The sequence below is a fragment of the Acartia tonsa genome, chromosome 1 (assembly GCF_053477335.1).
Source record: "Acartia tonsa isolate MP-2025a chromosome 1, ASM5347733v1, whole genome shotgun sequence".
Lineage (NCBI taxonomy): Eukaryota > Metazoa > Arthropoda > Copepoda > Calanoida > Acartiidae > Acartia > Acartia tonsa.
In genome coordinates, this window is record NC_137260.1 from 35953906 (window position 1) to 35981101 (window position 27196).

Here is a 27196-nt window from a genome sequence, read left to right on the forward strand (position 1 = left end):
CAATATTTTGCACACTGCAAAACTCGAACACAAAATTGTGCAGGCATTGTAATATCCGGTACCATGCCACAGCATTGAAAGTGCAATATCCGTCTGTCTGTCTGTTTAACAGTTGTATACACACTATGTACATTGTAAGATAGTGGGACAATATCGATCCACAGAAGAAAGTCTGTGTAGCAGAGCCCAATAGTTTGGATGGAAGCTCCCCGCTTACAATATTTCTCTTCTCACCTCTCTAAAAACAAATAGCCAAAGGGAATATTCAATACAATTTTCAGATTATTATGATAAGAAAAGTCAATATAAAAAAATAATAGCATAAGACAAATTATAAAAATAAAGTATTTTGATTCTAAACCAATGATTGGTTATTTAGTTTATTTATAATCTAATTACTTCGCCCCTAGCCTATAGGGGAGGGCGAAGGAGTTCTGGAAAATAACGTAAAACCACCCTGAGACTTATATTAAGCTTCCCTGTACAAACGATTCGGATCAGTATTAACTGAGATCTTAAGCTTCAGGCAAAAAAAACTTACTACTTTGTATTATGGGATATGAATATAATCTAACTACAAAAATATTTTATGAAAAGATATTTCAGATAAAGGAAAACTGTTTATTTCTAACAGTTCCAAGAGTCAGAAGTATAATCATTATTTATACAAAATATATTGCTTCTTTTGGAATATTTTTGAATAATCGGTCCTAAGTTTGATAAGTGTAAAGTATGTATAATGAAGATATTTTTAAATTTTAAAGCTATTAGGTATTTTTTTATATTTTGATAAGTTTTGATAAGATTGTTTTAAACTCTTTATGACTTAGGCTAGGGAAATGTCTAGTCCTTGTGGGGAATGTATTCACCTTGAACTTCCGTTGACAATTTATTACAATTATAAATAATATCCCTTTAAAAAGTGAACTCATAAAAATATTACTTGGTAAGTTTTCATTTTTATTCCCTTTATATATGCCATATTTTTTTTTGTTTTGTACTTTGCAAAATTATGAAAGAAGGGAAAAAAACTTTTTAACTTGATGACACTATGACATTTTGGCCTTTGTCTGTAAAATTATTTTAATGGAAATATTAACAGTGCATTATATTATACATGAAAAGGCAATTTATCTTTTTTTCTGTACATTAAGTCTTTTGAAGAAAAATGTTTAGTAGTTTGAATTATTGCTTTCAAAGTGCTATAATAGGTTAGGTTAAGAGAGATAAAATAAAATAAACATCTTGTAAAACTCCCTTAATACTGAATTTTCAATATTACTTTCATAAATTTCTAATCTGTATATCTATATATTAGAATTAGATATATACATACATATATATATTTTGGGCAGGTACTAAAGGGTTTATCTAAAGTCTACCATCTACCAATAGAGATACACATAAATACTGCGTCCCTACCCCTTTTTATTTCACCCCCTTGTTCTTTCTTCCCCAAATCCATTAGAGTAAGCATAATTCCCCAAACCTTATCCCGATAATAATCAAATAGACGACGACTTTTGTAATTTATTTAAGATACGCGGAATTTGAGAAAAATTAAGCGTCCTATGTTTTGTTTACAAAAATAAACAAATTAGTTATAAATAAATTGAAATTATAATTGATGAATTGATAAATTGTGATTAACCTACAATTGTGGTTATGAAAAGTGATTATTTGAAAAAATTAGAGCGAAATTTAATTGAAAAATGTGAAAATAAGTTTTATTTTGTTAATGTCAAGAAATAATTAATTATTGCAGTAATGCAAAGGTGATATTTATTTGGGTGAAACTTTTTTTGTGACAAAGTTAAACATGAAATTAGAATCTAATCTACTCTCCATGAATATGGAATCTCTGAAGGAAAAGCAGCTTGCCCAAGATTTAAATGATCAGGTACATGGCCAATTTATTCTATTCAAAGCCATTTAATATATATATTCTCATTTTTTTCATTCAGTTATTTTTTTCTATTGTTTAAATATTTTGCCTCTTCTTTTTCTAACAATGCAGTGGAATTATTGCAATTTTCAAGTGACCGAATCCTTTAAGCTTTGTTTTTATCTTACATGTTTTATTCTATGGAATTTTACAGTCAAACTTTTCGGCCATTCTAATTATTTCAAATCCTGCCCCGTGTTTTATATTTAATTTCCGAGTGTTTTCTTTCATTCTCAAAGAAGTTAATAATATGTTAATTATTGCCATTACTATAAACATATGATATTACTTACTAATCAATGTTTTCAGGCAAGTTCAATGAAGAAAGAAAGCCCCGTGCTTTGGAATATTGTCACAATATTGCATGAAGTTAGAGCTGAATTGGAGATTCTGGGTGTTGAAATTAATACCAGGTCAGTATTTTTGATCAATATATATTTATTATTTAGCTTCATATTTACAGATGTATACAATTAAACTATCACATTTTATATCAATAAAGCAGTGGCGTGTTGGATGGTGTGTCGATACTTCATAGGAAAAGAAAGTTTCCTGCCTCCTTCCCCCCCCCTGGCAAATTTTGAGAACGGATTAAAGAATCTTTATTTTTATTTACATAAACAGATTCTAGATTCTATTTGATTTTTTTGTCCAGAATAATTCATTACCAATTTTGTTCTGTTGCATTTATTTTTTATTTCTTTGATTTTCAGGACCTCCGAGCCCTGGCAAGATGGACAACTACAACGCCTGGTTAATCTGTATACATCAGTTAACAAAGCTATTTTAAATTTGGAAGATTATGTAAAAAGTGACACAAATGCCAATAGTAATGTGATAAATAGTGAATGTAAAAATGATTCAATAATTTCTCCAAAGAGCGAACCAGGTGTGGTTTACTTTATTTGAATCCAATTATATGCATACATTTTAAAATACACATTACACATATCCTTTAATAAAATGTAGTAAGATTTTTGTCTGAAACTAATTATTGGAAATTGCTGGTCTGAAGTAGTTGCATATTTCAGTGCAGTTTTATAAAATCGAGTTTTAAATAGGACTTATTTTATTATAGGTATTTTAGACAGGCTTTCTACATCTTCTCCATCGCCTCAATCTCCAATAAATGATCCTGATTATGAACCATCAAATTTCAATTTTGAGGGAAGAGTTATTAAACTACCTATGCAATTTATTCATGTACAAGCCCTGATTTGCATTACTACTATGCATACTTGATATTGGTTTGCTATTGAGAGTCAATTGATAACAGAGCTTTAGACCCTCTTCATTTAAATCTACCTTTAAATATTCATTCTCCGAATACTATACCTACGTAATATTTCTTATAGAATTAAGTTTTAAATTCAGAAAACTAAATTTTCTCAAAATTTAAATCTGAAGATTGTCTCTTTGCAAATACTTTAATGACACTGGATGAAATTAGGATGGACAAGAATATGATTCCTTGGAATATCCTGAAGTTAAAACAGAATTACCAGAATTTCAACCAGAATTGTCAGATATAAAAGAAGAAGAGGAAAATACCAAACAGTGTAAAGAAAAGGAAGTACAAAAGTCCTGTTTTATTTGTGGTGATATTTTGAAAGTAAAAATGAAAAAGCATATGTTAGATAAACACGGTGAAGGTCCATATGAATGTAAATTATGTGTAAAGGAACTTGAAACGATAAAAGATGTTTTAGATCATAGGCCAGTTCATTTTGAAATGGACACTGTTGAATGTCAAATATGCCATAAACAGCTAAAACATGCAAGTTTAAAACTTCATATGAAATTAAAACATAACTCAGGAAGGTTGAAAGAATGTGAAATATGCCTGAAAAAATTTACATCAGTCCAGTTAAAACGACATATGTTGACATCACATGCAGATGAAAAACCTTTTAGCTGTGAAACATGTGGAAAATCATTTTTCAAAGCAATTTACCTGAAAGAGCATGCTCGAGTTCATACTGGTGAGCGTCCATTTAAATGTAATCTTTGTGATAAGTCTTATAAACAAAGAAGTCATCTAAGGACACATATAGAGGCTGCTCATAATGAGGGAGACAATACTTGTCCAGAGTGTGGCATAGAGTACAAAACATTTGATGAGCTCAAGGAATAGATTTTTAATTTTATGCAAAGCTTATTTTCTTTATTTTTAATGGCAGCACACCAAACCACAAAACGTGATTTGTCATATTCAAATAGGTACTCTGGCATCATTGAAATAATAGGAGAAAGTAGGGTTAGTCCTGGAGGGTTTAGGTGCGTTATGACGTCACTTTTCTGCAAGTCACCATTAAATTGTAGTTCATTTAAGGAGTTGAACCTGTTAAGAAGCTAACGTATTTCTCCATATTCTAACTGTTATTGTCACGTTCCTAGCATAGCAGCTGCATGGATCATTTTAACGTTTGTAGTCATAACGCGACGTTGGGCTGAGACTCGAACCCATAAACCCTCCAAATATCCAATTGACGAGTTTAGAATTTAAGCTGAAACTTTAGATTTTCTAAACTCCATAATGACACCTTAAGCTTAAAATTAGATATTGCAACTCATGCCATACGCCCATATAGTTTTTAATTTTTATAATAATCTGAATCCAGTATTGTCTATATCCCTCTAAAATTTCTCGTATTCCCATATCTGAAAATAATATGATTTAGAATCTATTATAAAATATCTATTGGTACAGGAACATGTAGCTTTGCAGCACGAGGGTGCAGATGAACCTTTGCAAGTTAAAAAGAACAAGAAAGAGGGGAAAATGTGCGGCATTTGTGGCAAAGTTCTGGCCAATGTTGTCTCTATGAAGGAACTGATCAATGATTATTATGACATTAATTTTTACATTATCATCACTTTATCATACTCTTTTAAACACATATTTCTAGTGTTGTATTTGTTTAAATTTTTGTGGTGACCAGTTAGCATTTTTTTTTGTTGCATATTTGGCTAGGTTATATTGGATACAGGGTAGCCAACATGGTTTTTAGAACATCCTGAGCTGTTAGGGTTAGGCATAATGAATAAAAACTAACCCCAAATTTTATTTTACTTCAATAAAAAGTAAGTAGGAAGAGTTTCTTTGCTCGCCTAGGCACAATGACTCATTTAGGGAAAGCACCAAAATATCAAGATGTTTATAATTCAAAAATGTTGAATAATAAAAATCATTGAACATTATAATTTTTAGATTCATGAGAGAACACATACAGGAGAAAAACCCTACAAATGTGACGTGTGTCCAAAATCTTTTTCTCAAATCTCTGCCCTGAGGAGCCACAAAGATACTCACAACACAACCCTGATATATTCTTGTGAAAAGTGCGGAAAATCTTTCAAGCATAAACAGTACCTGCAACGACACTTGAAAAACCACGACGAGCCAAAATCCTATTCTTGTACAATATGTTCAATAACATACACAGACAAGTCTAATTTGAATAGACATGTTAGAGTTACACACAAAGGTGTGAAACCATTCTCATGCGAGGTCTGTCAACAAGCCTTTAGTTCTTCAACGGTTAGTAGTTATTAAATATTAATATTATGAGAATTAAAAAAATGGGTACCTAAAGAAAAATATTGTTTTTATTTCAGATCTTAAAACAACATATTCGAGTACATACAGGAGAGAAACCATTTCAATGTGATGTCTGCAACAAATCATTTACACAAAACAGCAGCTTGTATATGCACAAAAAGAAGTGCCATTAATATTTTAATTATACCATATTTGTATATATTAAGCTTTTTAAAAAAAATTTTATGATTAAAGATTTACATTTATATTACGTATCTAAAGTTATAGGTATACTTTCTGTATTATTTACTTTTGTCTAATTCGAGATGATTATTAAATCTTATGATTTATTGTGCCAAGTACAAAACCAGTTCAAATTTTGTAAAGTCTCTTACCTTTTTGTTATTGCTACTTCATTTAACATGTATTAGTGTCTTTATTTTCATACATTACTTAAATAAATTTTATATTTTTCAGAAAATATGTGCACAAAATGTGAATATAAATCCCCAATTTTTAGACTTTAATAAAAACAATTTAACAATGGCAAAAGATGATGAGTTAAATGACAACATAACACAAGTCGAAATAAAAGTTATCAGTGAGAATGGAGATAAATTTTCACATAAAGAAAGTGATGAAAGGATATTTAAAGTCGGTAAAAATATAAATGAAGCCACACATTCTGAAAATTCAGTGTCTGAGTTATCTTTCATATCCATTAATATTAATACTTTAAAAGAGAAAAATGAAAATACCAAAGTTCAGGTAAACTACCTTAGTACCTAACATTTTAATGAATAAAATCAAGGCCATTAAGTCCCCTATTAGGGAAGCACATTGACAATCATTTATTAATCTAAATTCCTTTCATTTCATTCTACATTAATATGATTTTTGAAAGCAAAGCTTCATAACGCTAGTCAAACATCCATTTACTTTACCAGACGTATTTTTAGGTGCTCAACTTCGTTTTTTCAACTTTTCTTTAGTGTTATTTATCGCTGTATGATATTTTTGTTTAATTTTCTTCAGCAAAAATGACAAAAAATCATTTTGTTTGATTTCAGTCTCTCAGCCAAGAGAATCCAGTTTTGTGGGATATTGTTACAACTTTACATGAAGTCAGGGCAGAACTGGAAATTTTGGGAGTTGAAATTAACACAAGGTAGAAATTGATTGATTTTTATATAGTTATATTTAAGTAGTTGCAATGTGTTCGCTTATTGCAGGGGTGACTTGTTGAATTTGCGTGTTGATTGATATTTTTAAGTAGATCAATTCATCTGGGATACCAAAAAAACTAATAACTTTTCTTATTTATCAGAAAGAAAACTCACTGGAAAGATTCTGAACTGCAACGTCTAGTAAACTTATATACCTCAGTAAACAAAGCCATCCTGAATCTTGAAGATTATGTCAAGAATGAATCTATCTCTAAGAATATATTTAAAGATGATGTTGATATTTGTAAGGAAAATGAATCTATTGTTGCACTGAAGTCTGAACCAGGTACAGGTTAGTTCATTTTCTATATACTTGCAGTTGTCCATTGTTCTTGAGACTTTTGTTTTTCATTAATGGCAAAAACAGTGTAACAGAAAAAAACGGCGAAAATTTCAATCAATGTACTATCTTTATGAGTAGGTAATGTTTTCCAAGCTAAACTTATAATCTGTAGCGTGTTCAATCTTTCAATAAAAGATATAGGTGTCTAATGAGTCTTTGTTTATATAGAAACCTTTTTTAGCAGGAAATGAAGCTTTGATACCCCAAGTTCCTCGGCTGTTTTATTCACAGTATATTTTTACAACAAAAAAATCTGCTTTACTCCTGAGATTTTTTTTTATAGGTTATGTAAGTAATCCTGAATCACAATTCGAAGACACAAAAAGAAATAAAAGATCTCCATTAAAAACGAAACAACGAAATAGTAACAATGCAACGGTCACAAATGATGGCCAAACGGACCCTAGCATCAAGAATGAAATGTTTGAAACTCATGGCATTAAAATTGAAGTTGATCCAGTTATTGTCATTGAAAATGTACAATCTTTCGCTACAACCTCTGACCCTAATGATGAAATAGAGGATAATGAATTACTTATTGAGGAAGAGCAAGAAGCAAATCCTATAGAAAGCAAATTTAATCATGAAGGCTCTATAAAACCTGAATATTTAGAATCTGGTGAAATCAATAATTATGAAGCTAGAGATGACGATTTAGATGAAAATTTGGATAACAATGAAGTTAATGACTTTGAAAATGAGGAAAACTATGATGAATTTGATCTGAAAAATGAAGTAAAAAATGAAGAAAAGAGTCCCATGAAAGTAGAAAACAAGTCGATGAAAAAAGTCAAGAAATTTCGGTGCCTTATTTGCAATAAAATTCCTTCTGGGATGAAACTTAAAGAACATATTGTTAAAACCCATGGGGAAGGACCGTATGAATGCCTCCTGTGTAATGATTCATTACAAACAATTAAGGACTTACGTGAACATAGGTGGAAACATTATAGCAAGGAGCTTGTTCAATGCAAGGTACACACCATTTCAGACTATTACAATTTACATTAAAACATTAAATTTCTGAATATCAAATCTCATTTTGTACATGTATTAGTTGAATGGATATATTTTTCACTTGGATCTTACACCAGATTTTCATGTTCTATAATAAAGTGAACTTTGTAATGGGCTAAAGGAACGATATACCCCACCTCAATCATACTGGATAAACGGCCCGACCAATAGTAGCGAGGGAAAATTGCGACCTTAATTAACGATAATTTTCCTCCTGTCATAATCCACGCATGTTCTACATCCATTATTATTTACTAACTTGTTTCCAATCTAGATATGTAACAAAAAAATGGCTCGAAGTAGCCTAAATCCTCACATGAAGTACCACACCGGGGACGGGCTACTAGAGTGCGAAATATGCCTCAGACAGTTTACCCCATCTGATCTTAAGTTTCATATGATGAGCGCTCATCTTGGGGATAAACCTTTCAGGTAGGTAATTTTTTTGCTCTGAATTTTTTTTTCTTCACCAGTATCTTTATTCTTTTATCTTAACAAGTTGGTGTGTGGTAGTGCTTGTAAACTCCAATAAGATCTTCAATAGATATAGATTTGCACTTTCTAGAGAAACTTTGTTTCGTCCTTGCATGAGCAGGTTTGAATCTTTTGTGGGTCAATCAGTAACAGAATAAGTTTGGAAATAGGTATATTTTTTTTATTTTTAATAAATAAAATTTTGTTAAAAATAAGTTTAGTAGGTGAGATAGAGTAAAAATACAAATATTTAGGTGTGACATTTGTGGTCAGTGTTTTGTAAAGGGCTTCCAGTTGAAAGTACATTCCAGAGTTCATACAGGTGAGCGTCCACACACGTGTAAAATCTGTGGTAAATCTTACAAACAAAGCAGTCATCTGAGGACACACCATTCCTCGGCGCACGAGGGAAAGAAAATTTGTGACATCTGTGGGAAGGCGTACAAACATCATAATGATCTGAAGAATCATGTGGCCACTGCCCATGAAGGGGTGGAGATGAAGAAGCGGGTGGTCAAGAGTGGGTTGAAGAAGGAGGGAAAGATGTGTGGGGTGTGTGGGAAGGTTCTGGCTTCAGTTGTTTCCATGAAGGAATATTTTTCAACCTTTTATTATATTCATGCAATATTTTGTGTAACCAAACTTTAAATATTTTTTATGGGTATGTAAAGCTACATTTTAAAAAATAAGGGTATGAAGCTTTTGAAGTGAATAATTTGGCTGGATTACTAGCTTGATTTAGCTTATCTAAATTTAAAGCATTTTTTTTATAATTGAAAAATATTTATCTCCCAGATTCACGAAAGAACACATACAGGAGAGAAACCATATAAATGTGATAAGTGCGACAAATCATTCTCCCAACAGTCTGGCCTTATGAACCACAAAGATACTCATAATAATACTCACATGTACTCATGCGATCAGGGATATAGATATATTCATGATATTATTTGTTTGTTCTTCTTGTTCTTATTTGTTTGTTTGTCCTTTGCTCGTTTGATGATTTACACAAAATAAATGATAATCTTCATTTTTAAATGATATGAAATTTAATATATCTTTGAAAATAGTGTGGTAAAGCCTTCAAGCACAAACAAGCCTTACAAAGTCATCTTCGAAATCACAACGAACCCAAGACTCATTCATGTACAATTTGCTCAATAACCTACACTTCTCAGTCCAATCTGATCAGACATGTGAGAGTTACTCACAGAGGAGTCAAGCCATACTCTTGTGATGTGTGCCAACAAGCGTTCAGCTCTACAACGGTAAAATATTAAAATACTTTTTTATATTTTATTTATTACCTAATTGCTTTTAGAATTATAGATTCAGACAAAAAAAAACTTATTTTCTTTATCTTATAGATGATTAAGTATATTTTTTCCTTGTAAAATGTCAAATCTTGATGTTTATTCTGTTTTCTTATTTCTAGATTTTACGACAACATACACGTGTTCATACAGGAGAGAAACCATTTCAATGTGATGTCTGCAACAAATCATTCACACAAAACAGCAGCTTATATGTGCACAAGAAGAAATACCATTGAAACTTTTTAAAGCTGCCTTACCAATCGTATTACTTCAAATTTAATTTATATTTGTCTTTTATTTACCTATCAAAAATTAAGTTTTTAGTCGTAAAAAATTTACATTTGATACCCTACCTTAGTACCTATTTATTGTATATATTTAATCTATATTTTTTATTATGTTCGCTGTAAATTTACATAAAAACTTACATAATTATTTCAGTACCTAAAATGGCAGAAGATTGTATTATAAAGGAAGACCATGAAACAAGTGAAATACAACAAAATGACAAAGAAAATATTTCACTTAATGGAAATAACTTAATGGAAATTCAGGTTTATTTTTATATTATTGTAAAGAAAATTATGTAATTTCATTTAAAAAATGTATTTTTGAGATAACGACAGGGAATAAAAAAAAATAAAATACCTATTTAAGTATTTTTAAATATAATATATTGTATCATACTAGGGATCTATCTCAGAGTAAATATCCAACCACATAATTCATTTTTGTCCTTTTTTATATCTTACTCATGTAGGATTGATTTTTAATACTACTTGACATAATCGTTTTTGTTTACATTTAGCCAAAAATAGTTCCTCAAGTAACAAGTTTAAATGATGTTCTTGGCAACGTGAAGAAAATGATATCTCTACTTGAAGCCTTCGGACAGGAGGCAAGCAAAAGGTAATAAGTCTTTATAATTTGGATATTATTTGACAGGAAAAACTTGTTATTTATTTTCAAAAGTTTCAAAATTATGGTTATTATTACAGGATGTTTTATTATTGTTTCTTATTAAGGATTGAAAGTTCATGGGTGGATAGCCAAGTGGAGCAAATCATGTTGGAATATTCTCTAATCTACAATAATGTGGCACAATTTGTTACTAGCGAAGAACAAAAAAAGAGAATAAAGCCAGATACACTTAAAGTTGAACCAGGTGAAATTTGTATAACTTGCTACTTGTGGTAAAGTGATGCTCGAAGCTGACTGAAATAACGATGCCCCCCATCCAGCCCCTTTACCCCATCCCCTCCATTCCTTCTGGATGAACGAACTGACCAATAAATTAGGTCCATATTACCAAGCTAAATTGACGACAAATTTTGCCCTGTAACTTTAAATCCACTATTCTATATTCATTGTGTATCTGATCTTTTTTAATTTCGAAACTAAACATAATAACTTTCTTCAAATGCTGATATACTTTTTCAGAAGTGCGTCTGATTGAAAACAATGATGAAATAAAACTGGAAGTAAATGAACACGAAACTCTTACAATAAATGACTACAATGATGGCTTTGTCAATGATAATAATTATAGATTTGTTAAATCAGAAGTTAAAAGGGAATCTAGGTATGTATTTTAAAATTTTAATTGAAATAGATATTTAATCATTAGACAAATATTTAAGTAAAAGAATAGAGGATGCAGCAGGGGTCAAATAACTGTATGTTTCTGGGGTGGGGACCCTGTGCCGGCTTTTAATTGGGTCTTTGAATATCAGCCAATAGCATCGGATATATTAATAAAGCCAAGTCGCTATAAATCAGAAAGCAATTTGCTAGCAGACGAAAAAGGTCCCAACCGCTGGAACCAGATAGTTGTCTGGGTTATATACCTATCTAATATGAGGGGTCTTAATGTATCTTAGGCCCAATTTTTTATGTGTTTAAAAATATTTTAAAATATTTAGGGGACATAATTAATATTATTTTTGATAAAAAGTGTTTTTAAAAAAATCTTCTAAATTACTTGTAACTCCAGGAGAAATTATGCCGAATTCGGAAGTGATTATTTTGGTCACTTTATGGAGGTTGATGATTATCAGTACAACGAAAATGATTTCGTTGTTGAAAAGAAAAAGAAGAAGAAAAAGACAAACGCAAAGAAGGTAAAAATTTCCTACTTATATAGCATTTGTAAACGTAGTATAATAAGTTAAAAACTTATAATATGATTTAGTCATTTTTCAATAAAGAATTCTTTAAAGAGAAGAATTGTGATAAAATGTTTCACATTTTCTGGCTTCTAGCCTGAGAAATAAATAAGAATAAAAAAGCCAATTTTTAAAGTACATTTGAGATTTTCTAAAATATTTCGAAAAGGTTGTTTTTCTCTTGATTCTACTTTTACAGCATACTTACAGCATATTTTTCCAATCGAGATGAATCTTATCTGATTGGATCGGTCCAAAGAATTAAAATATTCTGGTGTTGCGCAACCTAAAATAAGAGCTTTTTTTTACAATTTCTATTGATTGTTATTGTATTTTCTGAATGTTTATGAAAATGGCAAAATCGAGTAGAGTACACACTTTTCCTCAACAGTTTAGCGGATTTAAAACCAACACGCAACAAGCGGTCAATGGATCCTATAAATAGACATATTTGCTGAATCAAAACTGGTTTTACCTAAATTGTATCTGTTCCTTCTTCAGGATTATAGAATTTCAAAGATTTTAACCAAAAATGTGCGATAATTTGACTTTAAAATAGCATTTAATCTTAATGTTCATGGCTTATTAATATAAGTTTGTCATATTTGTTGAGGTTTTAAAACAATATTTCTATAGACAATTCAACACTGCATATTTAGGATTTATAACAATGGTTATTTTATGCATTATGAGTGATATAAAAAGTCATATCAAAAGTACTTTTTAATTATTAATTCTAATTGTTTAGATCCTTTGCCGTTTATTACACAAAAGTAAATATTTTTGTTCTAAACCATTTTGAATTTTATATGGATAAAATAATTGATATAATGAACAAGGATGACAACATCCATAAAAGCGAAGCAATGAAACGGTAGGACAAACGGACATAAACACTTGTATAGTGTCAGAACTCAATAATCAGAATATAAAAGTACAAGAGTCGAAGCAAAATTGTAAGTAAATTTGTTAAAAAAATCTGCTTGATACAGGATAATGTTTATGGACATACATACATTTTTAGGACTTGATTATAGAGTTGCATCGCTTATAATATTGTACTTTGTTGTCCCAGGAATCTATATACCAAAAATCAGATCAAACGGAGAATTAGATCACTTAAAAATTTGTTGTTAAAAAAGTTGTTAAGTTATCAACATGTTTTAAATGAACGTACGGACATTCTGGTTATGATTATAGAGTTGCTACGCTTTATAATCGTACCAAACTACTACAGGAATGACCATGCAAAGTTTGAAATCGATAGGCACATTAGCTATTTTTTATATTGAGCTAGTATATCTTAATTAAACACCAAATTATTGTCTTGTGTATTTAAGATTATTTAGCAATTGAAAACAATTATTATTTAATTTTGTATCTTATTTAAGACATGGCAAAACCTTTTTCAAAATGTGATCATAATCTAAATAGGTCAAAGATCAAAGGTCCTTGTTGATCTATAATTATATTTTTTTTTAAACAAGACTCTTTCAAGATAAAGAATAAAGAATAGAAGCATATACATACAACAAGTATCTTTAATACATGCAGGATTTTACGTTAACAAACTAATAAAGGTTTGTCTTTAGGTTAGATTAGAAAACCTTTACATCTCATTTCTGCTGCTTGATTTTAATTTCTTTTAAAATCAAGCAGCAGAAATGAGATGTAAAGGTTTTCTATATTTTATTGTTCGTCTGTCTGTCCATAAAGGATAGATCTTATCGTTAATTTAGGCATTTTATAATTGTCCTATTGATTTTATACTTGGCATGGTTGGTTATTTCTGTAGTAATAGTAAGGTACGATTTAGAAAGCATAGCAATTCTACAATCGTTATCTATTTACAAAAAGTTGATTTGAAACATTTTTTATATTCCTACTACAAAAAGGTAGAACGTTATAAACAAAGCATATCAAAAATGTAGGTATGTCCTTAAACAGTACCCTATATTTTGCAACAAATTTATTTACATTTTTTTAGACTTATACATATACATATATGTATATTAGCTTATTCAGTTATGACACTCTACAATTGTTAATGTTTTTTTGTCCTACCCTTTCATAGATTCACTTTTATGGAAATTGTCATCCTTGTTATTTAATGTATAATGAACTATTAAGTTGTTTACTAATTTGACTAGGTATACTTATTAATAACAGTCCTTTGATATAATCAATTAAAGGCCTAATGTCTTCAACAATCTATTGTTTATGTGGTTGATAACTTAATACTATCGTGTCTTTTTTACATACAAAATTCGAGTGTCAATGCTAATTGTTTCTATATAAACAAGGATGACAACATCTATAAAAGCGAAGCTATGAAACCGTAGGACAAACTGACATTATCATTGTACAGTTTTAGAAGTGAATAATCAGAATATAAAGTTATAAAAGTCGGAACAAATGTGTAAGTAAATTTGTTCAATTGTTTGTAATTAAAAAAACTGTTTAAATAAAGGATAATGTTAAAGGACATAATTACGTTTTAGGACTTGATTATAAAGATGCTTTGCTTTAAACATTGAACTTTGTTGTCCTAGGAATCAGTATTCCAAAAATCAGATCAATTAGATAATTTTTACACATAAAAATTTGTTGTTAAAAAAAGTTAAAATCAACACATTAAAAATGGGCGTATGGACATTCTGGTAATGATTATAGAATTGATACGCTTTCTAAACCGTATCTAATTAGTACAGGAATAACCTGGCAAAGTTTGAAATCGATAGGAAAATTCTAACATGTCGAAGTTAATGAAAAAGGTAATTGTTCCACCTAAAAAGCTAACTGTTACTGACGGACGGACAGACTAACCGACCCCAATTGTACAAAAGCTTCAATTTTTTAAAAAGTATATGTTGTAAATCAATTGTGCCAGTATTTTTAGTTAAATGATATGTTTATTTTTATTACTGTTTTTTACTTTCTAAGTTTAAAATTTCAAGGTAATTTGAAGAAAAACAAGCATTAATTAAAGTCAGAAGTTACCCCGTCGACAATTTTATAAGTTATAATTAATCTACAAAAAAAGGTTTTTAAAACAACTACTGCTTTCATGTGTTAAGGGTAATATACAGCATATATATTTTACATCAAAGGCCATTTTAAAGTCAAATCATCACACATTTTTTGTTAAAATCTTTGAAATTCTATAATCGCGAAGAAGGAACAGATACAATTTAGGTAAAACCAGTTTTGATTCAGCAAATGTGTCTATTTATAGGATCCATTGGCCGCTAGTTGCGTGTCGGTTTTAAATCCGCTAAACTGTTGAGGAAAAGCGTGAGTAGCGATAACACAAAAAATATGATTTAAAATAAACAAATAACACACTACCTTTTCATTTACCCGCGACCATGGCTCAACGCCTAGCGCATCCGCTCGTCGTCGAGGAGGTGATAGGTTCAAATTTCGGCTTAACACCGCGTCATAACTATAGACGTTAAAAATGGTCCCTACTGCTACTATGTCAGATGGGTGACATCTATAGTTAGAGAAGGGGGAATGCCTTGGCCCAAAACATTCGCAGCTTATTACCATGCACATCTAGGAATTAAAGACAAATGTCGTGTTATGAGAAAGTTGGTTGTCTGATGGGTGTTACTTAACCTAATACCCTGGGTGTTTTAACATAAAAAGAGAGATTTGGCTTATCTTAATTATCTTGGGTTGTTGGACCTGACATTAGAGTGTCATGGACAGCAGTAACGCCCGTTTGCGTTAATTGATATTTAATACCATTCCATTTTACTTTAGATATTTTTTTAGTTAATAGATGGGGGAATGCAATGCACAGTTTGTGATAAAGTTGTTGCAAATCTTGGCTGTCTTAATGTTCATATGAAAACTCATAGAGGTAAGTATTTCTATCAATTAGTTTCCAAGGATTTTTGGTGGATTCTCTCCTTTTTACAATCTTCAAAAAAAAAAAAAAAAATAGCAATAGCATTGAACAAGTTTTATGGTTCCTAAAATATGCTGCAATTTTTTTTTGTTTTAAAAGACAAAGCTTAATCTGCAAAAATCTTTGAATAAAACACCATTTCATTAGCTTAATATATTTTATACCAATTATAGAAATAACTGAAAAATATTATTTTTATTTAGAAAAACTGTACAAATGTTCACTCTGTCCCAAGAGTTTTTCGTTTGTGTCAAATCTCAATACACATATTAACAAGGCTCATATGAAGGTATATTTTTATCCTGATGTAAAAATAACAAGATGTCTGTCTCTTTGTGTGTCTGTAGCTTAAGATCTCGCTTGCTGACTTAGATCCTCTTTACAGGTCGAGAAAAAATTTATTACTAATTTGGAGAAGGGTACCTCCACCCTCCTAAGAGTAATCGCCCCTGGAAAAAATACCCCTAGACAAAAAAATTTCTTTTTCAAACTAAAATGGAAAATGGATGGTCAACTAACCCCCTCTTCTCTCAAGTGGCCCTAGAGGCCTCTATAGGCGTAGTCACTAGTAATGAATACATTAATTTATTATTTATGAAAATATTATATATAAACAATATTTAAACAATTCATTTTAATTTTAGAAGGAAACAAAAGAAGGCCAAAACGAGACTAAAGCCTGGGTGTGTCCACTATGCCCTGATAAAATTGAAGACTACACGTTCGAGCCCCACGCAAGGAGCCATGGGGAAGGCCCCTTCCAATGTCCCATATGTTATGAACCCATAGAAACATTGGAAATGCTGACCATACACAAAAATAACTACCACAAGCAATGTCCTGTCTGCTTAGAGCTGATGGACAAAGAAGAGTGGAAAAGCCACCAAAACACTCACGGCGATGGACCCTATCATTGTACTAAGTGTGATAAATCAAAGGCAGGGTTAATGGATAAGTAAATAAGCACAGCATTTTGTTTTATAACAATACCATCCAAGTAATCTAGAAACTAAACACAAGTAAATAAAAATATTATTTTTTTTATCATTTTCTATCGCGTAGTTTTATAAAGTAATTCTTTCATGCGACTTTTTAACATTAAAATCTATTGTTTTGTAAATTGCTTAGCTCATTTTAAGAATTTTTAATTGTCCGGTAAGAATTACAAATGAATAGACCTTTAGACTTATTTACTTATACCTTGATACCATTGTTAAAAACGTAGGATTCAATAGCTGACTTGCTGGTCCACCAACATGTACATTCAACTACAAAATGTGAGAAATGCAACAAATCATTCAGGGGCCGGATGATAAAGATTCATATGATTAAAGTTCACTCTGATGGTTAGTATCTCCGTTATTAATTATATATTTTTTTATTTTGCTGTATGAATCAACCAAAGGTTATGTCTATAGAACCAGAACAAAAGTTTTTTTGCCAATAACTTTTATAACTATCAGCTACTATTTCCAAAATATTTTATTTAAAATAACACCGTGCAATTTAACAGTTGTACTTTTTATTGTAAAAATTATCTGCAAAACAGTTGAGAGCAAAACAGGATTTTGTAACATATTGTTTACTAAACTATAAAAACGCTGAATATTTTGTTTTCAGTTCCCAGATACTCCGAATGCAACATTTGCAATGAGAGAGTTTTTACGTGGAGGCTCGGGCTCCACATGAAGAACCGGCACACCATGCTCAAACACGAGTGCCACATTTGTAAGAAGAGATTCCCCATCATGCCTGTTCTTAAAGTACACATGCGCTCACATACAGGTTAGTAATCAGGGACAAGGGACAGTGATTCTGACAAACAATTCCAAGTGAAAATTTCCCCACAACCAACTTCGTCCCCCCTCCCTTCTTACCCACTTCCCTTTAGTTAAAGAACAAATTAAGTTTTACGCCAACTTGCGTAACTCAAATATTCAAATTTACAAAAATTAAAATGGAATTATTTTTCTGAATCACAGCCCTTGGTTAGCAATAAAAGCATTGTAAATAGACAGACAGATAACTCATAGAGAAGTTACATTGCCCACAAATAGTGTCATATTTGCTCTATATTCTACAGTTTTTTTTTTTATGAGCACTTTTTTGAAAGCAATTTTACCCCACTTATAGTTATCAGAATTTAATGATTAATGGCTTATTTTCTTCGTTTTTTAAGGGAAATTATGAAACAAAAAAAAAATTACAGTTTTTGTTGAAAAAGTACAGTAAAGTTGAAAATTAAAAACTTAGGTGTCAACATATAAAATGGTTTTAGCGCATTTTTCTTAAAAAAATGGATTTTCTGTAGTCGACTTTGGGGGGCCAGTACTCCCTCCCTGGTTGAGATATGACCTTCAAACTTTGATATGTTCTAGTACATGTCCCTAATAGTATCTGTATACATTTTTAGCTCTATATCTCAACTTTGAAGTGTTTAGCAGCCATTCTTGCAAAAGGTTGATTATTTGAGCATAAGAAAAATGCGCTAAAACCATTTTTAGATGTTGACACCTAAGTTTTTAATTTTCAACTTTACTGTACTTTTTCAACAAAAACTGTAATTTTTTTTGTTGTTTCATAATTTCCCTTAAAAAACGAAGAAAATAAGCCATTAATCATTAAATTCTGATAACTATAAGTGGGGTAAAATTGCTTTTAAAAAAGTGCTCATAAAAAAAAACACACTGTATTTGTGTTAGGTGGTCCGTCCGTCGGAATCTTAATCATTGTCTCAGAATTTCTCTAAGTAACTTACTTTATTTTATTTTATAATTGTATCTAGGTGAAAGGCCTTATTCCTGTGAGATATGCGGAGCTTCTTTCAAGCAAAGTCCTCATTTGGTTAGACACAAACATATGAAGCACGAAGGCAAAGGACACTTGTATAATAAGGTATAATTAATCTTAACACTTATTTTCCCGCCAATTTTGCGTCAGTTCTTATGCAGAGTTACGAAGACGATCAGATTTAATTTAAGTTAAGAAACAGTTTTTTTTCTGGTTTAGTGCATAATGTCCACTGCTTTAATTAAATGCAAAAAAATGTTCAGATTCACTACTGGAAGGTGCTAAACATCACTTGCTCTTGTTCATGCATAATTCCCTTTCTAAGATATAGATTGTAAAATCAAAGGGCTGTTTCTTTTCATTATACACTGGATATTTCATACATGGTACTTGGCTGATCAACTTTGGGCTACCTACAGTGGTATTAAAAACAGAATAATATGATTAAAATGAAAATATTTTAGGCACCTAAATTGAAAGGAGAAGGAGGAGGAACCAGACCTATAAATACTCCAACTATTTGTCCAGAGTGCGGAAAGACGTTTTCATCGAAAGTTTCTTTGCGAGTAAGTTTTTTTTTTATGTATACAGGGGCGTATATTCTCAATGGATCCCCTACTAAAATGGGAGGGGGGGGGGGGGAATAAAAATATTTGAGAGCGGGAAAAATATTAAATATAGAGTTCTGATTTTTCCCCGCCCTTTTTTTTTACCTCCCCTCCCCCTAAATTTCCCCCCGGGGAAAATTTTTTTTTAGGGGGGGTTATTTAATAATGTAAAAAGGTACCTATGTAACAATTTTATACTATTAAATATTTAGCAGTAAAAATGCGCGCGAAGCGCGTTAAAATTGTTTTTTGTTAGGAATATTTTTTTTTTTTTGGGGGGGGGGGTGGTATATACCCCCAAAAATTGTTTGTGGGGGGGTTAATCACCCCTTTACCCCGCCCCCCCCCCCACTTGGACGTCCTTGTGTGGGAGGGTTAAAAAATGAAAATACACCCCTTGATGTATGACAAGATAAAACCTTTTTGTAAAAAAATAAGATATTAATACTCTTCAGATTTTTTCCTCGTTTTTTACATTTGTAATTTTATCTTCACTTTTTGGACACACAAAATATTTACCTTATTATAATCATTCTTGTTTTCAATCATATGAACATATTTTTAGATCCACTCCAAAACAGTGCACTCTGATGAGAAGCCGTACTCGTGCAGCAAATGTGAGAAAACTTTCAAGAGAAAAGTTGAACTATCGAACCACGAAGATCTTTACCATAATGTGGATGTCAACTACCCTTGCGAAGAGGAATATATTTTTATCACTAAATTATTTCTTTTAGATCTGTTTTTTGACTTTAGTTTTTAAGACTAAGATAATTATGAAATGTTAAAGGGATTACCTAGGGGATTACTGTTCATTGAAATTACCTAATCAATTTTAAACTTTCAGAATTTGTATGTGATCAAAATCACATAAAAACTTGATAATATAAATATATATTAAAATCTTTAGTGCGGGCAAATTTTCAAGAACAAAATTGGCCTTTCTCAGCACAAAATCAACAAGAGGAAAAAGGCGTTGGGCAGGTCCTATATATGTAACTATGAAGGTTGCACTAACTCAACTAACTACCAATCTGAACAGGCCCTGAAGAAACACATCAAGAATCGTCATCTCGGCATCAAGCAACATGTTTGTGACGTCTGTGAAATGGCGTTTGCTGAGAAATCGGTAAGATTAACTAATTTTTATTCAATAAGTTTATATTTCAAAAGTGTATTGGTTTACAAAATGATTGGTGCTTTCCCACAAAACAGGTCGATCACTGATCCCCTCATCCTTTTTTAAAAAACAAATGATAATAGGAATAAGTAGATAGTTTTTTCTCCTATACCTAGCCTTTACTGGAGTCTAACCCTGCGGGGCCTATACCTGATTGTGTATAAACCTGCGGGGCCATCCAGAACCCATTATAAACTAACCTAACCTGACTTAAAACAATTAACAAACATACGACAGTCTTACCTCCCTTATCTTTAATTTATCCTAAAAAAGGGAGTGGGGAGATATCAGTACTCAAAACTGTTTTTAATTTTATTCTTTTTTTCAGAGCCTTAATCAGCATATGCGAGTGCATACAGGAGAGAAACCATACAAATGTGAAGTCTGCGATAAAGCATTTACTCAATCAAGTTCCCTGATAAGCCACAAGAAGAGATGTGCTCAATAAAATGTTTCTGACACTATGATTATGATTGCCAATTTACCTATCCCTGCATAGGTTAACATACACACACACACACTCACCTAATTGATAATCGTTTGAAGAAAATACTTTTTGATTTTCAATCATTTATTTTTCTCCTATGACATGTATATAGATTGTCCATAATGTAAATAGTATTTATATTTAGTTAAGGTTACCTATGTAAACCATTGTTTTTAATTATTAATAAGTTTGTCATTATTGTATATTATTTTACAGTTTTAACTAAGTACCTAGGTATTTAAGGAATATTGATTTAAATTTCAGAAAAAAATGAAACTTTCAAGTAAACTAGAAGAAGAATTTGAAACGAAACATAATCCTGATTTAATAACAGAGGTAATATCTTCTTTGATAATATAGAAAAAAGTTGTGACTATAGTCTGTCTCTTGATCGGTAATTGCAGATTTCAAATTTCACATTTGTAGTAGTATTTGTTTTTCATAGGTATTTTTTACTTTTAAGTTACAAAGTTCACAAGTAAACGAAAATCAAGACCTGGTGGATGCAATTCAAGACTTAAACAAAACAATTTTAACTTTACAATTATATTCAAATGAAGTTAATAAAAGGTAAAGTTGTATATATCAATAATATTTGTTACATAATAATTTGGCTAAATAAGGTGGTTTGAAATATAATCATTTTTATTATTTTAAAGCACTGATTAAAAAATAGTATATTCTGAAAGAAAATACTTATGTTCATTGCTGGAAGGTATTACAAATAACTTGCTCTCGTTCGTGCATTGTATAGTCTCCTTTATGATAGTAAGCTGGTCATATAACTATTCAATTTTTGTAGATTACAAGATACGTATGACAGCCAATTCAATATAGATCAAATCATACAAGAATTAAATGAAGTTCAAGATAAAATAGAAAGATATATCAAGAATAAAAATAGTTTTGAAAAGAATGAAATTGTCCCGCACACAAAGCTTGAACCCATTGAAGGTAATTTTTAATCCTTGAATTTAATGTGTGCTGCGTTTGTAGTAGGCTTGAATATCGGTCCAATCTTAACAATAAATAGGTTACTTCCTTGACATATAAACAGACGCAACTCATTGACATGCACTGTTAGAACATTCAGCCTTTTTGACCTTTTTAGCGAGATATTATGGACCATTCAATTATTCATAGTTCGAATAAGATTTTATCCTACCTATGTCCCATTTTTATTATAAATAAAAATTGAATTATTTACTAAACATAAAACTTATCATAGAAGTGGCTGTGACAATAGATCCTTTCAATGTTAAGCAAACCGAAGAGGATGGTATCAAGCTAGAAATAGATGATGACCCAGTGGATAATCTTTACTTTGAGGACAAATACTCAAATCACGATGGAAATTATTCAGATGAAGAGTTACACAAAAAGAAAGTTAAAATTAAGGTAGATATCACTCTCATTTCTTGAAGATACACTTTTAAGCTACATTTTCAATATCTAAGTCATAAATTTTTTTTTATTACAGAAGCTTGAATCAAATGAAAGCATAAGAAGCGAATGTTTAATTTGCGAGAAAAGATTTAAAGATAACAATGATAGAAAGAAACACTTAAAAACCCACGAATCAGGACCATTTCAATGCAAAGTATGCTTCCAATCAATGAGAACTTTAAGTATTTACACCAAACATTTTGCTAATGTTCATCAATCCAAAACTAAAGATAACAAATGTGTAATTTGTGATGAAAGTTTCAATGCTAAGGTAGATTTAGATGAACACATGCAAATTCACGGAGAAGGTCCGTATAATTGTAAAATATGTAGTGAAGAAATTATAGATTTAGAATCATTAAAAGTTCACAATGTTCAGCACAGTGAAATTATAAAATGTGCTATTTGTTCTAAAAAAATGGTGGAAAAGATGTTAAAAGATCATATGGGGTATCACACAGGTATGGAAATTTGTATAGATATCATATAGAATAGCTTTGATACCTAGGACACTATTTACTGAAGGTAATATGTAGTTAATTTACATTAATTTTTATTACATGGTTTATTAATATTTCTATATTTTGTATAGGATATGAAACACTTAGCTTATTGTTTTAGTATCTGTCATATAACATATAATCAATTATCTTACACCCATTCCTAACCATTGATTATTTATTTTTACCTTCTCGCTAATTTATTACTTCTTATGAATTTCACCTACATAAAGACGAATTCAACATTCTGCTGTAAGTTGATAATATGTTTCTTGGATGTTGATTTTTTAGGTGAGGGTATGGAAGAATGTTTAATATGTAGCAAGAAACACCCCAAAGCATTTATGGCCAAACACATGAGAAACAGACACTCAAGCAAAGCTACAAGATTTCCATGTCAATTATGTGATAAAAGTTTCAAATCTGAAGAGTTATTGTCGCAACACAACAAAATTCATTCTGGAGATAAAGTTCATTCTTGTGAACACTGTGGAAAATCCTATGTGTGTAAAACTAATCTGAAAACACATCTTTTGAAAGTACATCAAGTTGGAGGTAAGTTTCTAAAAATCACTTTAAGTAAATTTCAACAACGTGATTTTTTCTTCATTTTAGTAATTTGAAATTAAATTTTGTTACTTCATATTTCTTGTAGGTAAACAAATTATCAAATGTGATATTTGTAGTAAAATGTTTTTAACAGAGAGTCAACTGAAAGTACACATGCGTGGACATACAGGTATGTAGTCATAATTTTTCTTCCAAAAATTTTAAAATAATATTTTTTTATCATTTAGTTCTTATTTTAACAATGTTTTATTGTTTTAACCACTGGTATTTTTATGACAATTCTTGTATTTTTAAGGAGAAAAGCCTTATCCTTGTGATCTTTGTGATAAAAGTTTTCGTAGTAGTGGTGCTCGTCTTGGACACAGAAGAACACATACAGGTATGGAAATATATCATTTTAATCAATTTCTTTCAATTGCAAAGTTTATTTTCTGTTTTCTGTACTATGAACATTTAATTTTCCTTTTAAGATAAGGAGTACATAGTCTAGTTAATAAATAGGTTTTTCCCATATGCAGGGGTGTTTATTCTGCACAAGATTTATTTTTTTTTACTCTGCTGCAAAATATTTCATTCCCCCTCCTAATTTTTCCTCCAAGGAGGGGAAAAAATGGAAAAATGTTTTCAGCATTCCTTATTTTATTCATTTTCCCCCCCTCCCACATATTTTTATTGTTTTTCCCCCAAAGGAGGGGAAAAAATGTTTTCAGGACTGTTATTTCTTCATATTTTTTCTCCCTCCCACATACTTTTTTCCCCTCCTCCTTTAGCAGGGGATTCCATTCAGAATATACATCCTTTAATGCAACATCAATAAACAAATTTCAAATCAGGTGAAAGGCCATTCTCATGTGATCAATGCGGAAAGACATTCGTTCAAAGTACACACTTGAATACACACAAAAAGCTGGTGCACGAGGGTCAGAAATTGAAGTACAATGCCGAGTATTATAGAGACAAGAGGAAAGATCAAGTTGGGAAATATATTTGTGGAACGTGTGGCAAATTGTTTAGAAGTCCTGCTCATCTTAAGGTTTGCTTATTTTTGCTTAAATATAAAATATAAGTTTAAATGTCTAAAATTTTAAATTTTATTATGCATCATCAATTCTAATCTTTTTTAGACGCATGAATTCTTGCATACAGGCGAAAAACCATTTAAATGTGAATTTTGTGACAAAAGTTTTGCTCAACTAATTGGCCTGAAAAGTCACCTGGAAATACACAAAACTACCAAAGATTATGAGTGTGACCAGGGATATTATGTATATTGTATACTTTGATTTTTAAAAATTGTATGCTCTAACTTTTTTTAGTCTTAAATTTAAAACCTCGGGGTATTACATAACGCATTTTTATTTTTTTTTTGGGGGGGGGGGGTGATTTTTTATTTTTGGGGGGGGTTGGGGGTGTCCCACCCCACAAGAAAATAGTTATAAACTTTCCTGGGACCTATGAGAAGATACCATGTTAAGGAGAACCCGATCGGTTCAGCGGTTATCGAGATCCTTTGGTTACAAACATACAAACACACAAACATCCTGTTACTTTATTATAAGGACTAGCGGCTACGCCCCTAGAGGCCTTTAGGGGCACTTGAGGAGGAGAGAGTCGAATTTAATAACCCAATTTCTTATTTTAGATTTTAAAATAAAAAGTAAAAAAAAATTAATTTTAGTTAAATTTTTTTTTTTTTTTTTGGGGGGGGGGGTTAATTTTGGGGGGGTTGGGGGTGTCCCACCCCACAAGAAAATAGTTATAAACCTTCCTGGGACCTATGAGAAGATACCATGTTAAGGAGAACCCGATCGGTTCAGCGGTTATCGAGATCCTTTGGTTACAAACATACAAACACACAGACAAACACACAAACATCCTGTTACTTTATTATAAGGACTAGCGGCTACGCCCCTAGAGGCCTCTAGGGGCACTTGAGGAAGAGAGAGTCGAATTTAATAACCCAATTTCTTATTTTAGATTTTAAAATAAAAAGTAAAAAAAAATTTATGAACCTAGTAATAGTGTCTAACTTTTTATCTTTGAGACGTAACAAAAATCGAAGGATGAGAGGGGAGGTGGGAAAGGAAACCCCTAAAAAGAGATGGATTTTTATTACGTCACGAAGATGAAAAAGTTAGACACTATTATTAGGTTCAAATTTATGGGGGGCAAAATTTTTTTTGGGGGGGTAGTACCCCCTCCCCTCATCTTTAATTTTAGTTAAAAAAAAAAAAACAATTTTTTTCGGGGGGGGGGATTTTTCATACACAAACACAAAAACACACAGACATCCTGTTACTTTAGTATAAGGATTAATAGATACATAACTGTCTTGAATTGCATGGACATACTTGGACAAACATCAGATCTGAAATAGTATTTAGTAAAACCAGGAAGGGAGGGGACATTGGGCTCAGTGTTTATTACACGAGTCCTAGTTTTAAAATACCTAACGTTTGCTTATTCGTTGGCAAAATAACTTTGGGGAATTTGGATTGGTTGGTTCATTAAATTGAGTGTACAAACGTTTCAACCCCTAATTGTAATCCATAAAAAGTAGTAATTTTGTCTATTATCATTTGGGACATACATTAATTTATCAGCCATTGTCTTTTCCCTTTAGATCCCTGAGCAAAACATATAATATCCCTGGTTTGAACAGTGTGGAAAAAAGTACAAAACCAGCAACTCCTTCACTAACCATGTGAGGGATGTGCACACGAACAAGCACATCAAAATTCCGTGTACTCTGTGCAACATGGAGTTTACCAAGAAGTGTAATATGATGAGACACATCAAGGATGTACACGAAGGTGTGAAGAGGGCTAAGTGCGAAGTCTGTGGACAGGCTTTTGTCAGCAATACAGTAAGTCTATTTCACAAATTCGAGGATGGGACATTGATAGAAAATTAATCTTTCCCCAAATTTAAAAAATGTAAAATTCTCTTTGCAGCAAATATTGGACGAAGTTACAGTTTGAATTATTATGAATATTATTTTACATAAATACTAGTAGCTTTGCCCTTTTCCTTTAAGCGAGATTGAAGCATTTCAAGAAAATAGCTTGAAACCACCCCAAGATATATATAAAGCTTCCCTGAAACCAATGCAGAACATTTCCTTAAGTTTTTAAGAATACAAAACGTTATACCTTCTTATGAGACAGGTTCTTTTGAAATATAATCTTGTTTATCCTATTTCAGGTATTAAAACAGCATATGAGAGTACATACAGGCGAGAAACCATACCAATGTGAAATATGCAGCAAAGCCTTTACTCAACAAAGCTCTTTGTATAGCCACAAGAAGAAAAGTTGTATACAAAAAGAATCAATATAACTCATCTATAATTAAAGTATTTCTAAATAAGGGGGGGTTTTTTAATGCAACCATCTCGTAATCAGTGAGCAAATGGCACTTAGAATTCGAATTTTAATCTGGAATTTTGCATGAGTAATCCTTGGTAGGTCTATTTTCTCTAAATTGAACAAAAAGTTGGAAAAGTAACGGCTAACGGCTCAGCAGTTTAGCCATTTTTAAAACTATTTCAAGGGAAATCATCACGAAACCTATCTCCACATAATACTCTATGCTGCTCCAAAACGTTTTCAAACTGTACTAGAAATCTAAAAATGATTTTTATGTATCATTTCACATGATTTAAAGCAA

General features: G+C 31.2%; 3 protein-coding genes across 5 annotated transcripts; all 3 read left to right on the plus strand.

Moving 5' to 3' along the window:
- The first annotated feature begins 1475 nt into the window (after positions 1-1475).
- Positions 1476-9209, plus strand: LOC145318183 (uncharacterized). 3 transcript variants are annotated; one of them, XM_080159533.1, is made up of 7 exons: positions 5125-5486; positions 5564-6254; positions 6557-6654; positions 6814-7004; positions 7339-8030; positions 8347-8504; positions 8801-9209. In XM_080159533.1, exons 2-7 carry the CDS (start codon positions 5829-5831, stop codon positions 9192-9194), a joined length of 1959 nt encoding a protein of 652 aa, XP_080015659.1. In that variant the 5' UTR covers positions 5125-5486; positions 5564-5828; the 3' UTR covers positions 9195-9209. The 3 variants fall into 3 exon arrangements, 1 of the variants encoding a protein (XP_080015659.1); XR_013879250.1 differs by lacking the exons at positions 6557-6654; positions 6814-7004; positions 7339-8030; positions 8347-8504; positions 8801-9209 and adding exons at positions 1476-1900; positions 2255-2358; positions 2659-2834; positions 3024-3110 and having other exon boundaries at positions 3394-5486; positions 5564-5967; XR_013879251.1 differs by lacking the exons at positions 6557-6654; positions 6814-7004; positions 7339-8030; positions 8347-8504; positions 8801-9209 and adding exons at positions 1512-1900; positions 2255-2358; positions 2659-2834; positions 3033-3110 and having other exon boundaries at positions 3394-5486; positions 5564-5967.
- Positions 9210-9617: 408 nt separating this feature from the next.
- LOC145318112 (uncharacterized) lies at positions 9618-20992 on the plus strand. The gene is made up of 16 exons (XM_080159464.1): positions 9618-9817; positions 9985-10419; positions 10674-10774; positions 10891-11030; positions 11306-11447; positions 11859-11985; positions 15811-15898; positions 16150-16235; positions 16591-16884; positions 17172-17292; positions 17567-17731; positions 18732-18841; positions 19201-19302; positions 19910-20045; positions 20253-20473; positions 20853-20992. The coding sequence occupies exons 2-16, from the start codon at positions 10315-10317 to the stop codon at positions 20970-20972; spliced, it is 2058 nt and encodes a 685-aa protein (XP_080015590.1). The 5' UTR covers positions 9618-9817; positions 9985-10314; the 3' UTR covers positions 20973-20992.
- Positions 20993-21251: 259 nt separating this feature from the next.
- LOC145318122 (uncharacterized) lies at positions 21252-26928 on the plus strand. The gene is made up of 12 exons (XM_080159474.1): positions 21252-21347; positions 21475-21581; positions 21814-21965; positions 22240-22409; positions 22492-22918; positions 23249-23512; positions 23613-23696; positions 23823-23906; positions 24361-24560; positions 24652-24780; positions 26187-26393; positions 26732-26928. Exons 1-12 carry the CDS (start codon positions 21282-21284, stop codon positions 26864-26866), a joined length of 2025 nt encoding a protein of 674 aa, XP_080015600.1. The 5' UTR covers positions 21252-21281; the 3' UTR covers positions 26867-26928.
- Positions 26929-27196: the final 268 nt, after the last annotated feature.